This window comes from Penicillium antarcticum (genome assembly GCF_028974205.1).
Source record: "Penicillium antarcticum strain IBT 31339 chromosome Unknown utg000004l_segment0_segment0, whole genome shotgun sequence".
NCBI classification, from domain to species: Eukaryota; Fungi; Ascomycota; class Eurotiomycetes; order Eurotiales; family Aspergillaceae; genus Penicillium; species Penicillium antarcticum.
Window position 1 is genome coordinate 1239634 of NW_026695302.1, and position 20400 is coordinate 1260033.

Here is a 20400-nt window from a genome sequence, read left to right on the forward strand (position 1 = left end):
GCTGATTGGTCACTTGTTGACGACTTCAAATACTTGCCACTGGAGTGGTCAGACACTGTGGCCTGATTGTGGATGTGTTCAAGCGAGAGTTGATGATTACCTTTGTCTGTGTTCTGATTTGATGAGGCGGATATGGATTACGAAGTAGGTGTTGGGACTCGGACTCGGGTGCTTTTGCCAGGTTATGCACGCAAGGGAACTATGACCCTAACGAGTCAAGATTCTAAGCTAACAACCACTCGGAAATTACATTTCATTTGCCTTTTGCCATACGATAGGGAGAGAAATAGGGGAGTAAACAGGTGGTCAATATATATTTTCACTCACTTGTCTAGCTAATCAATCTTAGTGGTATCAGATATGCTTTGCAGTAATATCGGGAAATGAACAGGGTTATACTCCACCCAATCAGACCATACTCAACAACCCCAATAGCTATAGTGGAACCTCAAAATTAACATATATGAGAACAAAAAATAAAAATCAAGTAATGCAGTAAAAGCAGATAATGATAGTATAACACATGGAAGAGAAGACACCCCAAGAAAAATCCCAACCAAAGCCAGAAACGCTGTGAAAATGATTAATGATTAAAGCACGCTGATATAGATCCAGGATCCTTGGTTAACCCAGCTAACCAGTTAACCGGAACATGGAGGTAGAGGTGGGGATGGCGAGACATGACTGTCGTGTAATGATGTCGATGTCGATGTTGAATACGTAGATAATGAAAACAGTGCGAGAGTATAGAGTGAGGGCATAGCAGACGGGGCTGATATCCATCTCTTGACTGAGCTCATTACACCTGTTGCTTCCCTCACTGCTGAATATAGTTAGGATAGTTGTAAGACGAGTTGCCGAATTTGTTCCGCAGAGGATCCAGAGTTGGTGTTTGCATCTGATCGTGTCCAGGGCCGGACTCGGCAGGGTAGGAGGTGGGAAGGTTCATATTTGGAGTGTTGGCTTGTGTGTAGGGAATGCCCGAGGATGTCTCGTATGGGAAGGATCGGTACTCTTGGGGAGCTGAGACTGGGATATTTTGCATGGTAGACATCGGTCGTCCTTGTGATGGTAGCTGAGAGCCCATGCCCAGCTGGTAATTTTGTGGCTGCGAGCCTATTGAAAGTGTCTTGTTAATATTGCTTGTTGTTCGCTGGTTTCTGCTGGGTGAGAACTTACCGATGTTGTTCATGTCGTATGTCATAGGTGCTCCCTGTGAATCTGTTGGAGACACCGAACCCTCAAAAGGTTGGTGCTGGTCATAAGATGCAGCCATGCCAGGGTGTCGTGGCATAGAATAGTCCATGGGACGTCTCATATAAGGCAGACCTGGCTGATTTGCCTGAGGTCCTGCGAATCGGTTGGGCATCTGATATGCATAAGGAGAAGGATGAGCAGAAGCATCGGAGAGGCTGCTCGATCTGGTAGCGGGGTATTCGTTGCGAATGGTTCTATGTAAATCGTTCATGGAAGCAGAAGCTGCAGGACGGAACATGATGTTCGACTGATTCAGACCGTCGTTTCGTCCAGTCGAGGACATGTAGGTTCCTGCGGTCGACGCAGAACTGAGTGGCGAAACAAGGTACTCTTCTTCATTTGGTCGCGGGAAACATTCAGTACGCAGTGTTCTCAAGGCCCCGAAATCCGGATTTGGGGCTGCGTAGCCTTGTGGAGATGCCACTGGTGTGACACCTGTTGATTTGCCCTCAAAAGGCGTGCGAAGGACTTTGGTGGTATCGAAATCGTCAGGGAGGGCCCGAGATTTAAGCATTCTCTCGCGATCATTTGTGGTCAGACGCTTGAGCTTTGCTCGTCTGTAGATATGCCACGTTAACAAAAAAAAAAGCCGAGTAGAGGTGTATGGTGAAGCCCTACCGATTTTGGAACCAGACTTGGACTTGACGAGGAGTCAACCCAGGGATCTCCCGCGACAAACGCTCTCGATGAGCAGCATCGGGGTGTGCCTGGCGAGTGAACTCGCTCATCAGGAAACGTGTTTGGTTATGTGTTAAACTAAGCCCGAGTCAGCGTCGGATCTGGGTAATTTCATCTCAAAGTCTCCTACCGGAATCGCTTCATCTTCTTCTTCTCCAAGGATGGCGATCTATTGTTGTCGTCGCTCCCCATCATATCCTTATCATCATCAGGACTGATCGTCTCCTCTCGTTCGTACTCATCCCGGTGATCATGTCCAAATGAAGGACCAGCCGTATCATCAAGATGTCCGGGCCCGACCAGGGGCTGAGAAGGCGAAAAGGGGCGCCGATTGAGGCTGGGAATCTCCAGCTTGACCCGTGGTAGCATGTCCTGTTTCGCGGCTTCTAGTCTGTGGTTGATCTTATCCCGGGGGATTTCTCCCGCGTATGTCGGACCAGACATGCCCATAGACCGTGACGGGTTATTCAAGGCATTCTCAGCCTTGAAGCCAGCCGGTTGCATCTCTGCAGGTCGTCCAGAAGCAAAAGACACAGGACTGGGAACACGGGGCTCCTTCTCCCTCACGGAATAATAAGGAGAGAGTGTCCTTCCTAAAGAGAGTCTCTCGCTGTTCCGAGACGGATGAGATGAGACTGCAGACAGGGGCGAAGGAACTGGCGTAGATAAGGCAGGCAACCAAAGGCAAGGACCGCCGACTGACATGATAGAATGGAGTCCTTGACCACGAAGATTTTCAAGGATCTCAAGGTAAAGGATCAGCACGTCGGAGAAAACCTGGCAATCAAAAAGTACTAATAACGGCCCTTAGATGAGACGGTGGGTCTGATCGAAGTACCGGGGGCGCTTGCGTAAAGGAAGGGTTTTCTTCAATTAAACGGAATAAAGGGTGATGCGCGTTCCAGACTATACTGCTGGAGAGAGGCAGAGAGGGGTGATGGGCGCCAACTGATGTGTGTCAGAAGAACCAGTGTGCAGCCCGTCCAGAAGAAAAAGAAAAGGCCCCAACAAAGGCAAGACTTGAATCTGAGATCGTTTGATCTTTACACGGCTTGTACTTGTAAGAGAAGAAGCATCCACCAGGGTGAAAAAGTCTGGTACCTGGCGAAAGTCCAGGGGAGATATCCCAAACGTGAGAGGCAAATCCAACAAGGCTCAATAGCCAAGCGAGGACAAGGGCGGAGGTAGTGGAAATAGGTGTCGGGATAGGATATTAAACGGACGCCCGCTATGCCCCAGGGTCCACAAGTATAGTCACAGGTCCCGGGAAAAGTCCAGTATGCAGAATACCTCCGGCTTTCCTTCCTTTGGAGATATGTATGATGTATGACAGAGAGCAAAAAGTAGGAAAAGGTTGATCTCAACGGTCGTAACGGTCCAATGCCAGAAGATATACAAAAACAGGGAAATGTACAAGATACGACCACCCAAGGATCGTTGAAAGGGTGGGGAGAGGGGGGGAGAGAGAGAAGAGACTACATGGGTTAAGAGACAGATGCGATCAACCCGATCTATTTACTGAAGATCCCACACCGAACGGTCAATAGCGCGGTCACCGTATCAAACACTGGTTACAGATGTGTAAAGAGAGTGGTACATAAAACAACTAGTAGTATCACTAAAAGGATCGTCTTCGGAGAATAAAAGCATAGCCTCAGATCCATTACCCATATCCGGTCTAAAGGCTTTCTAGAAGCTCAGTAAAAAAGAAAAAAAAAGGAAAATTATACCAAGTACGGGGTAAGACTGGAGTCGCGCTCAGAGTTAGAGCCACCTCTCCATAAAGGCCACGGCCGAATCTTCCAGGACGCATGGATCTGTGGCAAATCGTATGCCCCGAGCTGAAGCGGCCTGGAAACATCCGCAACGATCCAGCTCAGATAAGTCTGGAAGAAAAAGAAGTATGGGTCCAGCGGAGTTCGGCTCGGACGAGAGAGAAACGGCTCTTTATATAGTTTTGTTCACATCTACACTGCCGGCATGGTACATGGATACATGGCTACATGTATCAGTATCTGGAATTCGATCTCTCGGATCTAGAGAAAAGGAAAAAAAAAGCCCGAAAACACTTGCATGGGTCATCAACCAACAGTAGCCGAAAGACCCTTGCTCGGCCGGAACTCGCAGACCATGTGGTAGTATGTGGCGTGCTGGGTCCATAAGCGGCACCCTAAGCCGGACCCTCGCTATCGATCATGACCAGCCACTCAGCATGCTGCCCGCCACACTCCATCATGAATGGATAGCGAAGAGGTCAAGTGGAGTTACCGGATTGTAATTCAAAACAATGAGAGAAAAAAAAAATACTGAATATTCAATCCAATTGCAATGTTGCATGAAGTATGAGTGCGAGAGCCTCATTGGCGATTGTCCTGAAACGGGGTCCAAGTTACATATCCATACGGAGTAGCGAGGCAAGCAGTATAGCCACAATACCTGCTAGTCATCCTACTATCTGTTAAACTAATTGTAGAACCTTGCCCGACGAAATCGATAGTATAGAAACGGCGCTGGCTTTAACAGGAAAGACCAGCTAGCGGACCATGCGCAAAGACAAGCGAAAATCATCCGTTACCCATTAGGCAATGGTTGTCGAGTTGACCATGGCTCGGTAGATGTCTCCTGAAATCTCCACATGAAACAATTCGGGTCGCAGGTGAAATGAGAGAAAAGATCTTGCAGTTTAATGTGGGCCGACTCGCCTCGGGAGTACCGAATAGAATGTGGGCACGGAGTATGTGTAGTAGTCCACCGGGTTTTGTCTCTTGTTATACTTGCCACAGACCCCGCCACGCCACATGTACGCCCAATACAAGGACACGGTATACCTAAAGAAGAGACAATATACGATGTACAGCAAGTAAGTACACAAGTGGAGTGGATCTCATGGTTCCCCATCGTGGAGCAGCCTTGATGGGTCTCGGAGGAGAAAACTCGGAACCGTTGGACTTCGATCCCGAATCAGAGTCCACAGAGCGCATCACTACGGCCGAAACGGTGACGATCGCTTCATCATCATGTCCTCTTTTCCCTGTCAAGGAATATGGCTAAAATCTGGTCTGGGAAATGAGATCACCTCAAAGAGACCGCCACGCGGAGCTATCCGCCTACAGTACACGGTCCAGACAACTGTACGGTGCGGGGGAAGCCAGATCGAGGTGATCGAGAGCAAGCAACTTTAATTTCCTCATCTTCTCTGTATTCAAAGCCCTTTCATTTCGCTTTGCTTACAGGTCGTGTGGGTGACGCAAGCCGATCTCTTGGCTCAGTGGCCTTTTACCCCCTACGGCAAAATGGGCCGGCCGATGCTGTGTATGGTCTTTAACTAAGTGCCAAAGTGGACTGGAGTGTGGAATGTTAGATCAGCATGATTTTGATATTCGTATACGTTGCTATTACCTGAATCATGTTGGACCTGTGCCTGTGCTTGTAGATAGCTTCGTCCAGTGACAGAGCGGGTCGAATTATATCCATGGACAGTGCCAGTCTAAGAAACCAGGGTCAATTGTCTTTCCATGGTTTACCTCTCTAGCTGCCCTAATTCGGAAGAAGTTGCGAATGCGGCACTAACGTTCGGTGGAACATTTTCAGTGTATAGGTTGAGTTTAAGACATGCCAGATCGAAAACATCAAAAACTTCCAAAACAACGCAGTCTAAGCCTCTACGTAGTGGGCTCCACCGTGGAGACCAAACTCAACGCTTGTGTCTGATTGTGAAGTTACATGGGCTTTTGTATACTTTAGTGTCGACCGTTAGTGTCTATGCCTACGGTTCGTGAAGCTCTGTGCGTCTGTGTGTATCAACCATTCATGTACACCTCTAGCTTGACTTTCTCTTGCATTTTCTCTAGCTTCCTACGCGAACGCGAAGGATTTCTTCTGCCGGGGTTTGGCCTAAAGGAGGGGGGCCAAAATATGAGCGATGTGTCCACTTCTGGAACTAACGGTGTCTGATGTTTTGCTTTTCAGAACTTCCTAAACTCGTGGGCTCCTTTTTGTCTCTGTTTTTTTTTTTTTTTTTTTTTTTTTTTTAGTTGAATTTTTTAGTCTAGTGTTTTTTTTTTTTGTCTTTCCACAATTTTATTTATTTATTGGCTTTTTGGTATTATTTCCCGTCCAGGCACCGACTTTACTCTTAACACCGAAGCCACTTAATCTTTCTTAGCCTTGCAAGTGAAACATGGCCGTGACGGTTCGGGTGGCCCAACCATGCCATTGGCAATTCCTCCGTAGAACATTCTGGATGGACATAACTATTTGGGATTATTGGATGGAACTTACACTTTGGCTCTCTAGTGATCCTACATCATGCAGGAGCCTTTCCTAAAATTCATTTCTATTAGAGTTGCCGATCAACTAAAGAATCTTGGTCTCCACGTCGGTAGCTAATTCTTCCAGATATGGTCTTTGGTCTCTCTGGCCCCCAATCCGACGCCCCGGGTACGGGTACGGGTACGGGTAAAGGCACAGGTACAGGTAACAGGTACAGGTACTGTATGAAGATTCATTCTTTCTGCTAGTGGCCGCGATTCCGGCCTAAGACGCCCACTCTCCCCCGTTAGCCCCACGGAAATGTCGGCCTCGGATTGAAAGATGCCGCCGTGCCGCCGGCCATATGGTGTTCGGTCTTGATCGGCATATGCCCCGATATTCAGGATAGGGGTATTGTTATGCTGAGGACCTTGAAAAAGGGGGTCAAGGGGGTTTTGAATGCATCCGATGTTTATGGGAAGACCGAATAACGGTCAGGTTGCATTGGCGTCCCAAGAGAATCTGATATTCGAATTCGGTAAATGAACGTGCAGATCGATCACTGGCGGCAAATGAAGCTGATGGCATGGACAATGCAGGTGCACGGATGTAGTAATGTCAGTTCCAAGGTCCTGCAGCGCCGTGATATCGATGCATGAGATCCTGCAAGTTGCCTGGATAATTTGGGTGTGGCTGACCTCGGGGTTATGGCGCCAGACGTAGCCCATTGGGGGACGTTGTCCGAGCCGAGGAGGTCAAAGCCATGAGGGTGCCGTGTAGTGTACCAGTCCGACAGATATCTCTATTAAGCCACTTGCTCACTTTAGGTGGCAGGGTCTTCCTTTGAGGCGCTAGAGGCGGCAAGTGCATCTTCGTTGTTTGCAACGCTCGGGTCTTGCTTTGCTTCGCTGATGACGTCTTGGTTCTCTGCGGATGCATCTTGAGCTCCATTCACGCCCTGAGGCATTTCCTTGGCCTTGTCAGATTGTTCGTTGGGAACCGGATCCTCCTTCGCAGTGGGCGCATCTTGAGCCCCATCCAAGCCTTGAAGAGAATCCTTGGCATTATCAGGTCGCTCGTCACGAGTACTCGGCTCGTTCGTCTCTTCACCGTGTTGTGGAGTACCTTCGGTTGCAGGGCTTTCGAACAAGGCTTGAAGTTTATTTCCGTCTTCGATCTTGTCGAATGCAGCGAGTTTACCTTTCGCAGAGAGCCGAAGAATCCGCCATGATTTGCTGGCCTTAGAGTTGACTGCCATCTCCTTATCTTCATCGGTCATCGCCATGTCAATGTCCATCTCGTCGTCCATAATTCCCTTCAAGAACGAGTCTGCGGTAGGAACTTCATAACGATCAGGCTTCTTGAGGCGTTCAATGTTGGCCAAGGACTCGCTGTCGGCAAGGAACTTGAGGTCAAGAGATCCCATCGGCGAGGGACGAAGACGTTTGTTGGCATAAGCTTTGGTGGCATGCTCGCGGGAGTCCTTGTATTCCGCCACAGAGATAGCTGGTCGTTCAATCAATGGACAACCCTCAGCCTTCCACCGCACCCAGTTCTTGTCTCGAGACAGAACGGTGTTCACCATGCGATAGTAGAACATGCCACCGGGACCTTGCTGCAAATATCCTTCGATGCTCTTCCTCATATTCATTGCCCACTTCATGTCTTCTTCGTTGAGGGTAAAGCCATAGAGAACTGATTTGTTTGTCGCATCGGCTAGGCGCGATTTGGACTTGGACGTGAGAGAAAGGACAAAGTCGAGGAGGATGAGAGCCTGGACGAGAACATGGCGTCTGAAAGCAGTATCACTGACTTCAAGGTCAAACAAATCCCGGCTTGTGAGATACTTCGGGTTAAAGCTGCTAGCGACTTCGGCACCATCAGCAATGCGCTTGCGCTTGTTCGACTTGCGTGCATCTTCCGAAGCCCGCGCAGCGCTTTGGTTTTCAATCTCCGTGTTGATGTTCTTGAACGCAGATAGCGTCGCTTCCAGTCCAGCTTTGAAGGACGCAAATCGTTCAGAGTCGAACACTTTGCTTGGTGCTGAGAAATAAGCCTGGAGGCTCCAGAAAACGGGGTAGAGCGCATCCAAGTCGACATCATCTTTGCTGTTCGACTTTTTGTCGTGACCCCCGGAAACAACAACCTTGGGAACTCTAGCTGTTGGATCGGAAGGGCTTTCGGTCTGTCCCATTTCTGCGTCCCCCGGCGTCGCAACTTCAGCCCCCTCAGTCATCGTTGTTTCTTGCGAAGATGCTTCCGTAAACTGCTTGGCAATTTCGTCGAAGGTAGTGACATTTTCAGAGTGGAATTCGCCTCGAAGGTTGACTGAGCTTTTGTCTCCAAGTGGGAAGCTCTGGAAGAGGTAGATGAACACCCGGCCACAGAATACCGTATCTTCTGCGCGTGACAGCCGGCGAAGCAGTTCGTTGCAGGATCGTAGGATAATCAGGCTCTTCTGTTTGAAGTGTTTCTTTGCGGAATTAGCTTGCGATTGGACAAAGGGATGAAGGCATTGCGCACCTTTGTATTCCTCTCTCTTCGAGACTCCAAGTAGTCAAAGACTTTGCGGCAACCGTCGATCGTTTGGCTATCCAATAGCTCTTCGATAAGCCAGAAGATCAGGCCAGGTTCACATTGTTCTGGGGAATGTTAGCTGTTTGAAGTGTGCGAGCGGAGCATGGTGGCTGACCATTATCGGAGAATATCGAGACAATATCGAGAAGGTTCCAGATATGGATGAAAGCAGGATCGTCGATAGATGTAGAAGCCTGGTGCAAATGCCAAAATTAGATATATCCGCAAAGCGCGAGGTAGATTGACATACCAAGAGGCGATAGAACTTCTCACGGAACGCGATTTCGACAGCCGCAGGCTTGGTTTGCGGGTTCAGGTGTTTGATAGCTTTTTCGTCCTCAGGCGAAGGTTTCCAGATAGTCTCGCCCAGGTGAACTTCGGTCAATGGAGGTTCGATCTGCTTGTCGAGCTTGACCTGCGCGGCGCGATCCAGGAGACTGTCCACCAGTCTTTTGTAGACCTGGACACCGGCAACATCCGGATTCTCCATCTTCTTAAACGGCAGAAGAAGAGCAGATGGGTGGTTGTAAAGGTGGGAAGGGGAGAGGAGGAAACAGAATGTGAGATCGGAGTGAAGAAGATTGGGCGGAGTGAAGCGCGGAGACCAAAGCCAAGACTTTTCGAAAAAGCTCCCCCAGCTTCAACTCTGATGTTCCCGACGTGCGCCAATCCACCCCACGTCACTTAACCAATCCCAATCAATCAGGTTAGGGGATTATTGACTCCTGCGATGGCGCAGAGTCTCGATACCAGGCCAACGGTGGTGGACTTTCGCGACGATAGCCCGTGGGTGCAGCTGGCCAAGGCCCACTGGTCGAACGTGAAGGTCCGCAAGGCCAAACCAGATGTCATCAAGAAGCAATTGTACGATCCTCTGGAGACAGAGGCTTTCAGCAGTCGCACGCTATTGATCCTGGAAAACCTGAATGTCCTTGAGAAGTATGATTCCTATTTGATCTCGTGATTGCCGCAGGGCTCTAACTAATTGGTTGCCAGATACTTGTGGCCAACCTACACCGAGGATGCTTCGAACCACCATGTTCTATTGATCGCCTTGATTGTCAGCGTCAAGCATCGCGAGCACTTACCGATATGGGGTGAGTCAATGCGACTACAGTCGAGTCATCCAGCCCAGCTAACAAGTGCAGATATCTTTTCCGACCGTGCGGACGATTTCTCGAATCTTTTCCACCGAATCCTGTCAATGAGCATTGATCATTCTCTTCCGATACGCTCTAGACTCGCCATAATTTCCTTTGTTATCAGCGCTTTCCAATCCCTCGAAAATGTTCTGATCCGGAAAGAATGTGCTCCTCTGGTTTCTATCTCGATATGGCACAATCTGGCTAGCGATGAGACAAGGGATCGCATTATCGCCAAGTTACCTACACTGAAGAAGGCATGGAGGGCCTCTGGGAAGCGATATGAGGCTGGAGACGACGCTACTAAGGCAAAGATGCGCTTTGAGCGCTCATGGCTATACACCATGCTTCTAGATTTCCTACAAAGGCTGAATGAACCTGAGAAGGAGCACACGGAGAACCTCTTCTACTGCGAACGTTTTCTTGAGCTGTTGGTCGACCTTGAAAGTCAGCTCCCCACTCGGCGATATGTGAACACACTTCTGAAGGATCTCAACCTTTTGCCGATCATTCGCCTTTCACAATTATACCGTTCGCCTGACAACGCTCTGCTTCGCGACTTCCATAGCCTTTTGAAGCACTTCGTCGAATTTGCGATTGATGATTATTCAGGCGAGGCTCTCTCCCCGCAGGGAGTGTACGACTTGCATTGCCAGGAATTGGCCCAATTGCAACGAACCTCTATGAAGTTCTTCAAAGAAAAACTCACCATTCTAGCACTTTCCAACCTCGGTTCAATCGAGCGGCGCTCTGACCTGGAAGGGCAGCTCTCATCTTTGGAAGAGGCAGAACTCCAGACCCTGTGCTCTCACCTTGGATTCCGCACGAGCTATCCCAAATCCGCGAGCATTAACCCAGACCGACATTTCTACTTGGAAGTTCTAGGCTCTTACTATGACCGCAAGGTACCGTTCCAGGAGGCAGTCGAGAAGATGAGCCCACTTCCTACAGAGGAAAACTTATACGACCCGGCACTGTTAAGGAATGAAACATATGATGGATCAAGGCCTTTGGCTATTCCAAAATTGAACCTTCAGTACCTGAGTCTGGGGGATTTCCTGTGGCGCTCGTTCTTGCTGTACCGCTCGGAGGCATTCTTCCAAATCCGCAAGGACATGGAGTCCGTCGTTAAACGCATGCAGCCAAAAGCATCTCGCGATGGAAGCTTGAACTTCGAGGGATTCTCTCGAATGGCTATTCCAATCTCGAAGCCTGCTATAATTGACGTTGCACCTCCAAAGGTTGGCGCAACAAATCCGGCGTTTGTTCGCGCGGAGATTGCCATTGAGGTGGGAAGGCTTGCAGACAATGTGAGAAAAGAATGGGACTCACTTCGTCCCGATGACGTTGTGTACCTGTTAGCCGTTCAGTCCAGCCCTGATCAACTCGGAGAGAATGGATCCGAGAGCCCTCGGATGACCCATCTTCGAACGGCTGAAATTGTACAAGTTCTTGATGAACAAGGTCGCGCACTGCGTCAGCAACTCGGTCAGACCAATGGTCACCAATCTCGACCTCGGATCAGGAGACTTATTGTTCACTTGGATGCTGCTGCGTTTAAGGCCGACAAGGACCAACAAGCCCGAGGCAAACCTGATGTTTACCCCCTAATCAATGTGGTTGCACGGAGAAAGGGCAGAGAGAACAACTTCAAGTCAATTCTTCAGACGATGCAAAAGCTTATTGTCTCTGATATGACACTTCCCTCCTGGCTCCAAGACATCTTCTTGGGCTATGGCGACCCGGCTGGCGCTAAATACACACACCTTCCCAACAGACTCCGGACCGTTGATTTCCGGGATACCCTCCTAGACTGGACTCATCTAGTTGAAAGCTTCCCGGGTATTGAACCCTCGGCAGCCGAGAACTCAAGCTTCGGCCCACCGTACGTTCTTGAATATGTTGATCAGGAGCCAACGGCAGAACCTCCCGCATCCAAAAAGCGACGCCGCGAGCAAGCCCAGGAGGCAGACTCGGCTCCCAGTGCTATGCGCGTTTCCACATACAAGCCACCCAACCCCGGCCCTTACCCTGTTGACGCACCTAAGCTGAACCAAGTGCGATTCACCCCTGCTCAAGTGGAGGCAATTGCATCTGGAACTCAGCCGGGACTCACCGTGATTGTGGGACCTCCCGGTACTGGAAAGACTGATGTTACCACACAAATCATCAACAACATTTACCACAATTTCCCTAATGAGCGAACTTTACTCATCGCGCACAGCAACCAGGCACTCAACCAACTTTTCCAGAAGATCGTCGCTCTTGACATTGATCAACGCCATTTGTTACGTCTGGGCCACGGTGAGGAAGAATTAGACACCGAGTCCAACTATAGCAAGCATGGACGTGTTGAATCTTTCCTTGACAACCGCAATTATTATCTTTCGGAAGTAATGCGCTTGGCTGCATCACTTGGGGTTGAGGGTGCGCATGGAAACTCATGTGAGACTGCAGGATACTTTAACACAGTCTACATTCAACCGACGTGGGCCAAGTTCTGGGACCGAGCCAACTCTGAAGAGGTATCGACCGCTGACATTATTGCCTCGTTCCCATTCCAATCATACTTTGCAAATGCTCCCCAGCCCCTCTTTGAAGCTGGAGCTGCTAAGGAAGCCATTGTCGACACCGCTTCAGGTTGCCAACGTCACATTGCTCGGATCTTCTCTGAGCTAGAGGACATTCGACCATTCGAGATCTTGAGACAACCTCGCGACAAGGCAAACTATCTTCTGATTAAAGAGGCTCGCGTTGTTGCAATGACTTCAACACATGCAGCCATGCGCCGGCAAGAAATCGCCGATCTAGGCTTCCACTACGACAACGTGGTTATGGAAGAAGCCGCGCAGATCACTGAAGTTGAGAGTTTCATCCCCAACGCTCTGCAAAACATGAAGAATGGCGAGCTTCCTCTCAGGCGCGTTGTCCTCTGTGGTGACCACTACCAGAACTCTCCAGTCATCCAAAACATGGCATTCCGTCAATATGCCCATTTCGAGCAGAGTCTCTTCTTGCGCCTGGCACGCTTGGGGGTGCCTGTCATTAACCTCGACAAGCAAGGTCGTGCACGATCGAGTATTGCAGAGCTCTTCCGCTGGCGGTATAAGGAACTTGGTGATCTCCCAGTTGTCGAGGCTGGTGAGTATCAGCAGGCCAATGCTGGTTTCCAGTTTGACTACCAATTCATCAATGTCCCCGACTATCAAGGAACTGGAGAGCGTGAGCCAACTCCTCATTTCATTCAAAACCTTGGTGAAGCGGAGTACGCCGTGGCCATGTATCAATACATGCGCCTGCTTGGCTACCCTGCTTCTGAGATCTCGATTTTGGCAACGTATGCTGGGCAGACCGCTCTGATCCGTGATGTTTTGAGTCACCGCTGCAGCAAGAACCCCATGTTTGGAATGCCCAAGATTGTGACCACGGTCGATCGGTACCAAGGAGAGCAGAATGATTGTAAGTTTTCTCCAATAGCATGGGCCACAAACATTATTCCTAACATGCATTCTAGATGTCATCCTCTCTCTCACCCGTACTCGCAGTGTCGGATACCTGCGTGACGTGCGCCGTCTAACCGTCGCCCTATCCCGTGCTCGCCTGGGCCTTTACATTCTAGGCCGCCGAGAAGTGTTCGAGTCATGCTACGAGCTCAAGCCAGCCTTTGATCTTTTGTTGCAGCGTCCTGATAAGCTCATGCTGGCTCCTGGTGAGATGTTCCCAACAACACGGGCTGCTGATGCCACTGTTGAAGGTACACCCATGGAAGGCGTTGAGCATCTTGGGCAGTATGTCTTCGAGATGACCCAGGCTAAGGTGAAGGCTATGGGCGATGGTGATATCACTATGGACACAGCGCCAGAAGGCGAGGAGGGCCTTCTGGATGAAGATGAGGCTATTGGTGCTGAAGATGACTATGCCGATGAGGATTTTGTATGATCTATACTTTGCAATTTTAATGACTGCATTTTTCTGTCCCTCAAATTTTGGAACAGTAAGCTAGTTACAGTGAACACGTAGGTGGGAAATGAACCAAAGGACGCTGTCCAAAAACCAGGTCATTTGTTATCTAAAAGAGTTATAAGCAGATGGATAGACCAGCCTCTGCACGGCGCCATGTCCCATTTTTTAGCATCTTTGTCTATTCCTTGGAGTTGTTCATCTCTTCAACAATGTTCTGGGGATCCTTCCATGCCAGTGTCACATATCTAAAAGCATAAGCAGTTGAGTTGTGGCGTGGGAGTGGTGGATACATACTTGGTGTGACTTCCACGAGCAACGATGTGCCCGTTGAGGTTTGTGAACTTTATGTTAGTGAAGGCAAGAGTCTTGCCAACTGTTTATGAAGTGTAAGTTAGCGTTATCTCAAGCGAGATAGAGAAATATAGAAACTAGGGACATACACTTGTCACAGGTCACCTCCTAAGCTCAATAGTTAGCACCGAAAAGACTGGGAGAAAGAGAGGATATACACACAGCAAAGATCTTGTCACCAACTTTGCCACCCGAGTTGAGATATGTCACTGGGGCAATTCTTGCATTAGATGGTATTTCAATATATGATCACAGCTTCACTCACCGTTCAGGTCGGTTGACACTCCAGTCGAGAACAGGCCACGGGAAGCCACAGCCAACGAGCCACCAAGGTCCACTGTTATGCAAGTAAGTATTTGATTAGATTATTTGCATAACATATCAGGAGAAGCATACCCATGCTAGCAATGGTGCCTCCATGGAGGATGTTCAGGCGGTTCTATAGAAGTAGATATTAGAGACGGGTCAGATATAAGACTGTGTTGATCAAACGAGGCCTCAAATGTGTTACACAGTCATTGGAATGGCCTGCACAGATGAACTTACTGTATGCTCTTTCTGGATATCAAGCTCAAAGTTGACAATACCAGGACGGGCAGCAGTGACACGAAGCTATGACCGGTCATTGATTAGTTGCATGTAATCAAATAGAAGCTGATTCTACTCACATTGTTTAGGAGGCTTCAAGCAATCAATTAGTATAAGCCATTAAACTTGTCGTCTCAATATAACCGCATTTTCACGTACCGAGGCTCCAGGCCCGAAGTAGCCCGAAAGGACTCCCACACCTATAGAGGAAAGTGATGTACATTAGTAACCGATCATTGCAAGTAAATTGTAATGCACAAGCTTACAGAGCGAACGAATTTCAAAGAAGCCATTTTGCAAAGAAATGAGGGAAAGACACGAGCAACGTTCTACTGTCCATCCCCGGAACTGCCGTTTATTGCCGCTTCGGCCACCGTACTAGCGTCATTTCCACCACAGCTGTTTTCTTTCTTTCCTTGTTTCAGGTGTCTCTCATTATGGCCAGCGCGACATCCCGTCCCCTTGAGTACCTGGAGGGTCTCTCCGGGACGACTTTCTACAAGTTATACAAGCAGCCATCAACAGCTCTTGCGATATTCCGGCGCATGCTGCCAGATCTGGGTATGAGCTCATCGACGTGATTGCGAATGATTCACTAACGGGCATTCAGCAAAATGCTTTGTGATGGCACTTTTATATTTAAAAGACCCTCTTCCGACAGCCGATCTGGAAATCTGGGTCAACACAGAGAGCAAGAAGTGAGTGCCTTATCCGACGGATTGAGCTTCAGACACTGACGATCACTCTAGACAACGGGATAATGCGCTGTCAATCTTAGGTAGACTGCATATTCTTTCTACAACGCGCACCGGGGAAAATGTGCGGGCCTACATGGTCACCGATCCCTTCGCTACTTCGCTCCGACAAGCTCTCATGGGCGCCGAGGATTCGCAATCCTTCGGTGTGTTCTCCCGGGGTCCCGGTGAAACGCAGACCTCGATCGCCGATCTAGACGAATACGCCAGGAGACAATGGGAAGGTGTTATGGGATACATGGTTGGAACAAGTGCATTTGGCGGACAGCGGGACATGGTCAATTTGAGCAAGGGCGTGAAGCAGCTTCTCCAAGCTGGACATCTGGTCGAAATCCGAGGAAGTCGCGTCGATATCACCAAGGACGGTTTTGGATTTGTACTACAGGATGTCAACACGCAAGTCTGGCATATCCTGATTCTCTACGTCCAAAGCGCCGAGGCCATTGGCATGGACAGTGTCGAGGTTCTTTCGTTCCTATTTCTGCTGAGCAGCTTGGAACTCGGTGCCTCTTATGAGAAGAAGCACCTGACCCCTAATCAACTCCGCACGCTCACCGACCTAGCCGACTTCGGTATTGTCTACCAGGAAGATCCCGACGCACCGTGTTTCTATCCCACGCGCCTCGCAACCACCCTCACATCCGACTCCAGCGCACTGAGCAACCCTGTCACTGGATCCCTCACCGGACCGGCTGGTCAAACTGGTGGCTCAGGCTCAGGATTTATTATCATTGAGACTAATTACCGGCTTTATGCCTACACCTCTTCGCCCCTCCAAATCTCTCTCATTTCCCTCTTCACAAATCTCAAATACCGCTTCCCCAATCTGGTTACAGGAAAGATAACCAGGCAGTCTGTCCGTCGAGCCATTGAGATGGGAATCACTGCCGATCAAGTCATATCCTATCTATTATCGCACGCACACCCACAGCTGCGCAAGCACAACGCTGCTCACGGCACTTCCAATGCCAAGGGCGTCCAAGCATCTGTGCTCCCGCCTACCGTCACAGATCAAATTCGACTCTGGCAACTAGAGCGAGATCGTCTACGAGCCACAGCTGGCTTCCTTTTCAAGGATTTCACCAGTTTGGCGGAGTATTCGGCTCCTTGCCAGTATGCCGCAGAAATTGGCGTGTTGGTCTGGAAGTCGGAGAAAAAACGAATGTTCTTTGTCACTCGGCATGAACAGGTTGCTGCATTCCTGCGAAGTCAGAAGGGAGGCGGCAAGTGATGGCGATACAGGTGAAAAGCTACTTACATTGAATTTGGAGAAGCAAAACACATGAAGATCTTTGGGCGCTGCGGTTTCGGAAGCATGTTACGAATTAACGAATCTCATGCCCTTACCAGGTTATGACACGAAAATTGTACAATAAAAGATTAATCAAGACAGAGAAAAGAAAGGTGTCCTGTTCTCGTAGAAGGAGCAGTAACAACATCCCATACGATATCACTACATACTCCCACCAACCTTCCCCTTACAACAAACCCACTCTCCATCAACCCCCCTCCGCCGATAATTAACAAAAGTCTCCCCAGAAACATCATCAGGCAAAATAACCCTAACATCAGAAACCCTCGTTCCAGCTGGCACTTTCGGCAAACACAAATCACCCGGCCTGGGAAGAAATCCCTCACCAGAACCAGTAACCCTCACATCATCAGCAAACAAATTCCCCTCTTCAGCAGCAATAACCTCTTCAAGAACATCCGCCAAAAGCGGCCCATTCCAAATTCCCTCTCGATGCGGTGCTGCGCGCAGTGTCCGCACAGCCTGCCGTCTAATTCGTGGCACGCGACATTTCAATGCTGTGTAGTATAGAGGTGGAATGTAGCCCATTTCAACGGTGAACCCCAACCCGCCACCGTCAGGCGTTTGGAGGAGGTGAGCAAAATTATTTGTGTTTTCGAGGATTTCAAGCAGGGATGTTTCGAGTATGGAGACCATATCGGACATCGAGGTGAAGTCTTTGAAGAGAGCCTTTAGCTCGTCTGAATGCGCGACTAGAGATGAGAGATGTTGTTCTCGGAAGGTGATTGATGTCCATGCTTTCCAGATGTCTAGGAAGCAGGACAGTATTATTGTGAAGTTTTCGGTGTAGGAGTCGTAGATCATTTCTTTGTTCTGGTTTTCTGGCGTTAGACATACTGAGGCCATTATTGTTGCCATTTCGTGGTATACTCTGAGGAGGAGGTAGCCGGTTTTGTCTTTGCCGTTTGTTTTGGTGTTGTCTAGCCGGGATAGGGCTGATGTGTATGCTTTGCGCCAGAGAATTAGGTCGGTGATGATTTTGGTTTGTGTTTCGACTATTTCTGTGTTTTCTGTTGGCGAGTCTGGTGTGTGGTTGTCGTGATGGTATCTTTTGAGGCAGTGGACTCTGTTTAAGAGATCGTCCAAGGTGCGTCTTGCTTCAAAGAGCGAGGTGAATATATAGGGGATTTTTGTTGTCTGTGGATCTTGCGTTACGATACACATGTGAGAAGGGACATGACCGAACATGGCTGATTGAATGCCTAGTCGGGAGTAGGCGTCGACCAAGGCGTTGTAGGCGAAATCTCCCTCTGTACAGAGAATAGTTGGTGCCATGGTAGATCTTGGACTCGATATAGAGACATCGGAAAGCAGCTTCATGCCATATCGAAGATGTGCACTTCCTATCTGGTACTGCCCACGTAGATATTCCAGCGTGACGAAAAGCATGCAAGTAATCAGCGCCACGCGGAGCGAATGACTGCTATCAGCCTTGTTACTGCGCAGGTGCTGGATCGCCTTGTTATACTGCTGAAGCGTAAACCGCTCTTCATTGAGCCTGTTCGCAACAAGCGTCTCCTGCCTATACCGGTCAAACCGGTGAGCAGACGACAAGGCAATGACAGCATGACGCACAGCCGGTTCCTGCGCGCTAGCTTGGAAAATCAATGTCTCCCAAAAGTCCGAGGGAAAAAGACCAGCGAATTTCTTCGCAGTTCGTTGGATCAGCCAGTCAAAGCAGACGTTCTCTTCGTGGCTGAGACTGCCAACCGGCACGGGCGTGCAATAGACTGATAGAGCCCGGTTGCTCTGTGGCTGCGCATAGGGAGTACCGCCACCTCCCCAGATGCCGTAGCCATCGCAGACTCGGCTGGTTGATACACAGCGTCGGCAAGCCGGTCGGCCTTCATCGCATTTCACGCGGCGTATTCTGATTACACTTAGCGTGACTCCTGTAGAGCGGGGTTGAGACTTACTTGCAGGTCCTGCAGCCTGTTTTGACCTTTCTTTTACGATTGAGTGGGGTTTCTGTGTGCATCTCTGGATACGCAGACGAGTGAAGGAGTGGTGTTCCCGGCAATATAGTCGAGGATATCGGGGTTAAGGTCAACTGCGAAGCTATTGGACAGCTCGCATTTTATGGCTTTCTATTGGCCAGGAGGGTATAAGTCCCCACCTCATGTCTATCTTCTACATTTTCGACTTCTTTTCTGTTCTTTTCGAGCATCGGATGAACACTGGATGACTGATTTATAAAGTCGGAGTTAAGAGGGATGAGTCTATCCGGGAAATGCTATATAAAGGCTGATCCCTGAGCGCCTTCATCTTCATCGCAATCAACAACATTGTTCTGCATCTCATCCCTCCAAAGATGTTTCTTCCCACTCGATCTCTCGGCCGCAACGGTCCTCAAGTTCCAGCAGTTGGCCTGGGACTTATGAGTCTCGGCAATGTCTACGGATCCGCCGGTACACTCGAAGACAAGGTCGCATTCCTTGAACATGCCCATGCAATCGGTGCCAGATTCTGGGATACCGCCGATATCTACTTCGACAGCGAGGATGTCGTTGGCGCGTGGATCAGAAAGTCAGGCAATCGCGACGATATCTTCCTAGCGACCAAGTTCGCTCTGCATTATAGCGCAATGGAGCAGTCGGTCCGTTCGGATCCGGAGTATGTCAAGGCTACTTGCGAGAAGAGTCTGAAGAGACTTGGTGTTGAGACCATTGATCTTTATTACTGTCATCGGGTTGATGGCGTCACGCCTATTGAGAAGACTATTGAGGCTATGATTGAGTTGAAAGAGTATGTTGTACTGTTTGTGTTTGTGACGATTGGAATCTCGTTTACTGACCACCTTTTAGCCAAGGCAAGATCAAATATCTCGGACTATCTGAATGCTCTGCATCGACTATCCGCCGTGCCCATGCTATCCACCCCATCGCTGCATACCAGGTTGAATACAGCCCCTTTGCATTGGATATTGAGTCATCAACCACTGATATTTTGAGCACCTGTCGCGAACTTGGTATCGCTGTCATCGCCTATAGCCCTGTCGGTCGCGGCATCCTGACTGGGCAGATCCAATCACTTTCTGATATCCCCGAGGATGACTTCCGTCGCATGTTCCCCAAGTACGGCGAGGAGAATTTCCCAAAGATTTTAGAACTAGTCCAGGGACTCAAGGCTATTGCGAGTAGCCATGGAAGTACTCCTGCTCAGGTGGCTATTGCATGGCTTCTTGCCCAAGGCTCTGATATCATTCCGATTCCTGGTACCAAGTCGATTACGAATCTTGAAGAGAATACCCGGGCTGTTTCTCTCAACTTGACTGAGAAGGAGTTGCAAGAGATTCGAGAGTTGATTGATCGGACTGAAATTCCTGGAACGCGCTATCCTGCTACGTGAGTTTGACCATTTATAGCTGAGTGAATCAGTGCTGATGATTATAGGATGATGGACTGTATTTTCGGAGACACACCGGCACTGTAAGGGTGCAAAGCCTCATGTAATCTACTGCTAATCTGATGTCATATTTCCAGTTGGTGCATGCATGTCAGAATCAAAGCCAATAGCAGAGCAGAAC

General features: G+C 49.2%; 7 protein-coding genes across 7 annotated transcripts; 3 read left to right on the top strand and 4 right to left on the bottom strand.

Moving 5' to 3' along the window:
* Positions 1 to 817: 817 nt before the first annotated feature.
* Positions 818 to 2640, bottom strand: N7508_004453 (homeobox domain-containing protein; the record flags this gene model as incomplete). Its single annotated transcript, XM_058462519.1, has 4 exons — positions 818 to 1116; positions 1180 to 1814; positions 1876 to 2013; positions 2066 to 2640. The coding sequence occupies 4 exons, from the start codon at positions 2638 to 2640 to the stop codon at positions 818 to 820; spliced, it is 1647 nt and encodes a 548-aa protein (XP_058321144.1).
* A 4369-nt stretch (positions 2641 to 7009) lies between these two features.
* On the bottom strand, positions 7010 to 9253 carry N7508_004454 (THO complex subunit THO1/HPR1; the record flags this gene model as incomplete). The annotated part of the gene is made up of 4 exons (XM_058462520.1): positions 7010 to 8659; positions 8710 to 8828; positions 8879 to 8957; positions 9014 to 9253. The coding sequence occupies 4 exons, from the start codon at positions 9251 to 9253 to the stop codon at positions 7010 to 7012; spliced, it is 2088 nt and encodes a 695-aa protein (XP_058321145.1).
* A 240-nt stretch (positions 9254 to 9493) lies between these two features.
* Positions 9494 to 13844, top strand: N7508_004455 (RNA helicase aquarius; the record flags this gene model as incomplete). The annotated part of the gene is made up of 4 exons (XM_058462521.1): positions 9494 to 9702; positions 9760 to 9860; positions 9912 to 13364; positions 13420 to 13844. 4 exons carry the CDS (start codon positions 9494 to 9496, stop codon positions 13842 to 13844), a joined length of 4188 nt encoding a protein of 1395 aa, XP_058321146.1.
* Positions 13845 to 14046: 202 nt separating this feature from the next.
* Positions 14047 to 15100, bottom strand: N7508_004456 (PaaI family thioesterase; the record flags this gene model as incomplete). Its single annotated transcript, XM_058462522.1, has 10 exons — positions 14047 to 14113; positions 14163 to 14241; positions 14309 to 14327; positions 14382 to 14428; positions 14485 to 14556; positions 14616 to 14658; positions 14766 to 14831; positions 14888 to 14900; positions 14967 to 15007; positions 15074 to 15100. 10 exons carry the CDS (start codon positions 15098 to 15100, stop codon positions 14047 to 14049), a joined length of 474 nt encoding a protein of 157 aa, XP_058321147.1.
* Positions 15101 to 15244: 144 nt separating this feature from the next.
* Positions 15245 to 16793, top strand: N7508_004457 (TFIIH/NER complex subunit TFB2; the record flags this gene model as incomplete). Its single annotated transcript, XM_058462523.1, has 3 exons — positions 15245 to 15368; positions 15418 to 15505; positions 15557 to 16793. The coding sequence occupies 3 exons, from the start codon at positions 15245 to 15247 to the stop codon at positions 16791 to 16793; spliced, it is 1449 nt and encodes a 482-aa protein (XP_058321148.1).
* A 222-nt stretch (positions 16794 to 17015) lies between these two features.
* Positions 17016 to 18852, bottom strand: N7508_004458 (Zn(II)2Cys6 transcription factor domain-containing protein; the record flags this gene model as incomplete). Its single annotated transcript, XM_058462524.1, has 2 exons — positions 17016 to 18744; positions 18791 to 18852. The coding sequence occupies 2 exons, from the start codon at positions 18850 to 18852 to the stop codon at positions 17016 to 17018; spliced, it is 1791 nt and encodes a 596-aa protein (XP_058321149.1).
* Positions 18853 to 19185: 333 nt separating this feature from the next.
* Positions 19186 to 20306, top strand: N7508_004459 (uncharacterized protein; the record flags this gene model as incomplete). The annotated part of the gene is made up of 3 exons (XM_058462525.1): positions 19186 to 19619; positions 19679 to 20218; positions 20267 to 20306. The coding sequence occupies 3 exons, from the start codon at positions 19186 to 19188 to the stop codon at positions 20304 to 20306; spliced, it is 1014 nt and encodes a 337-aa protein (XP_058321150.1).
* Positions 20307 to 20400: the final 94 nt, after the last annotated feature.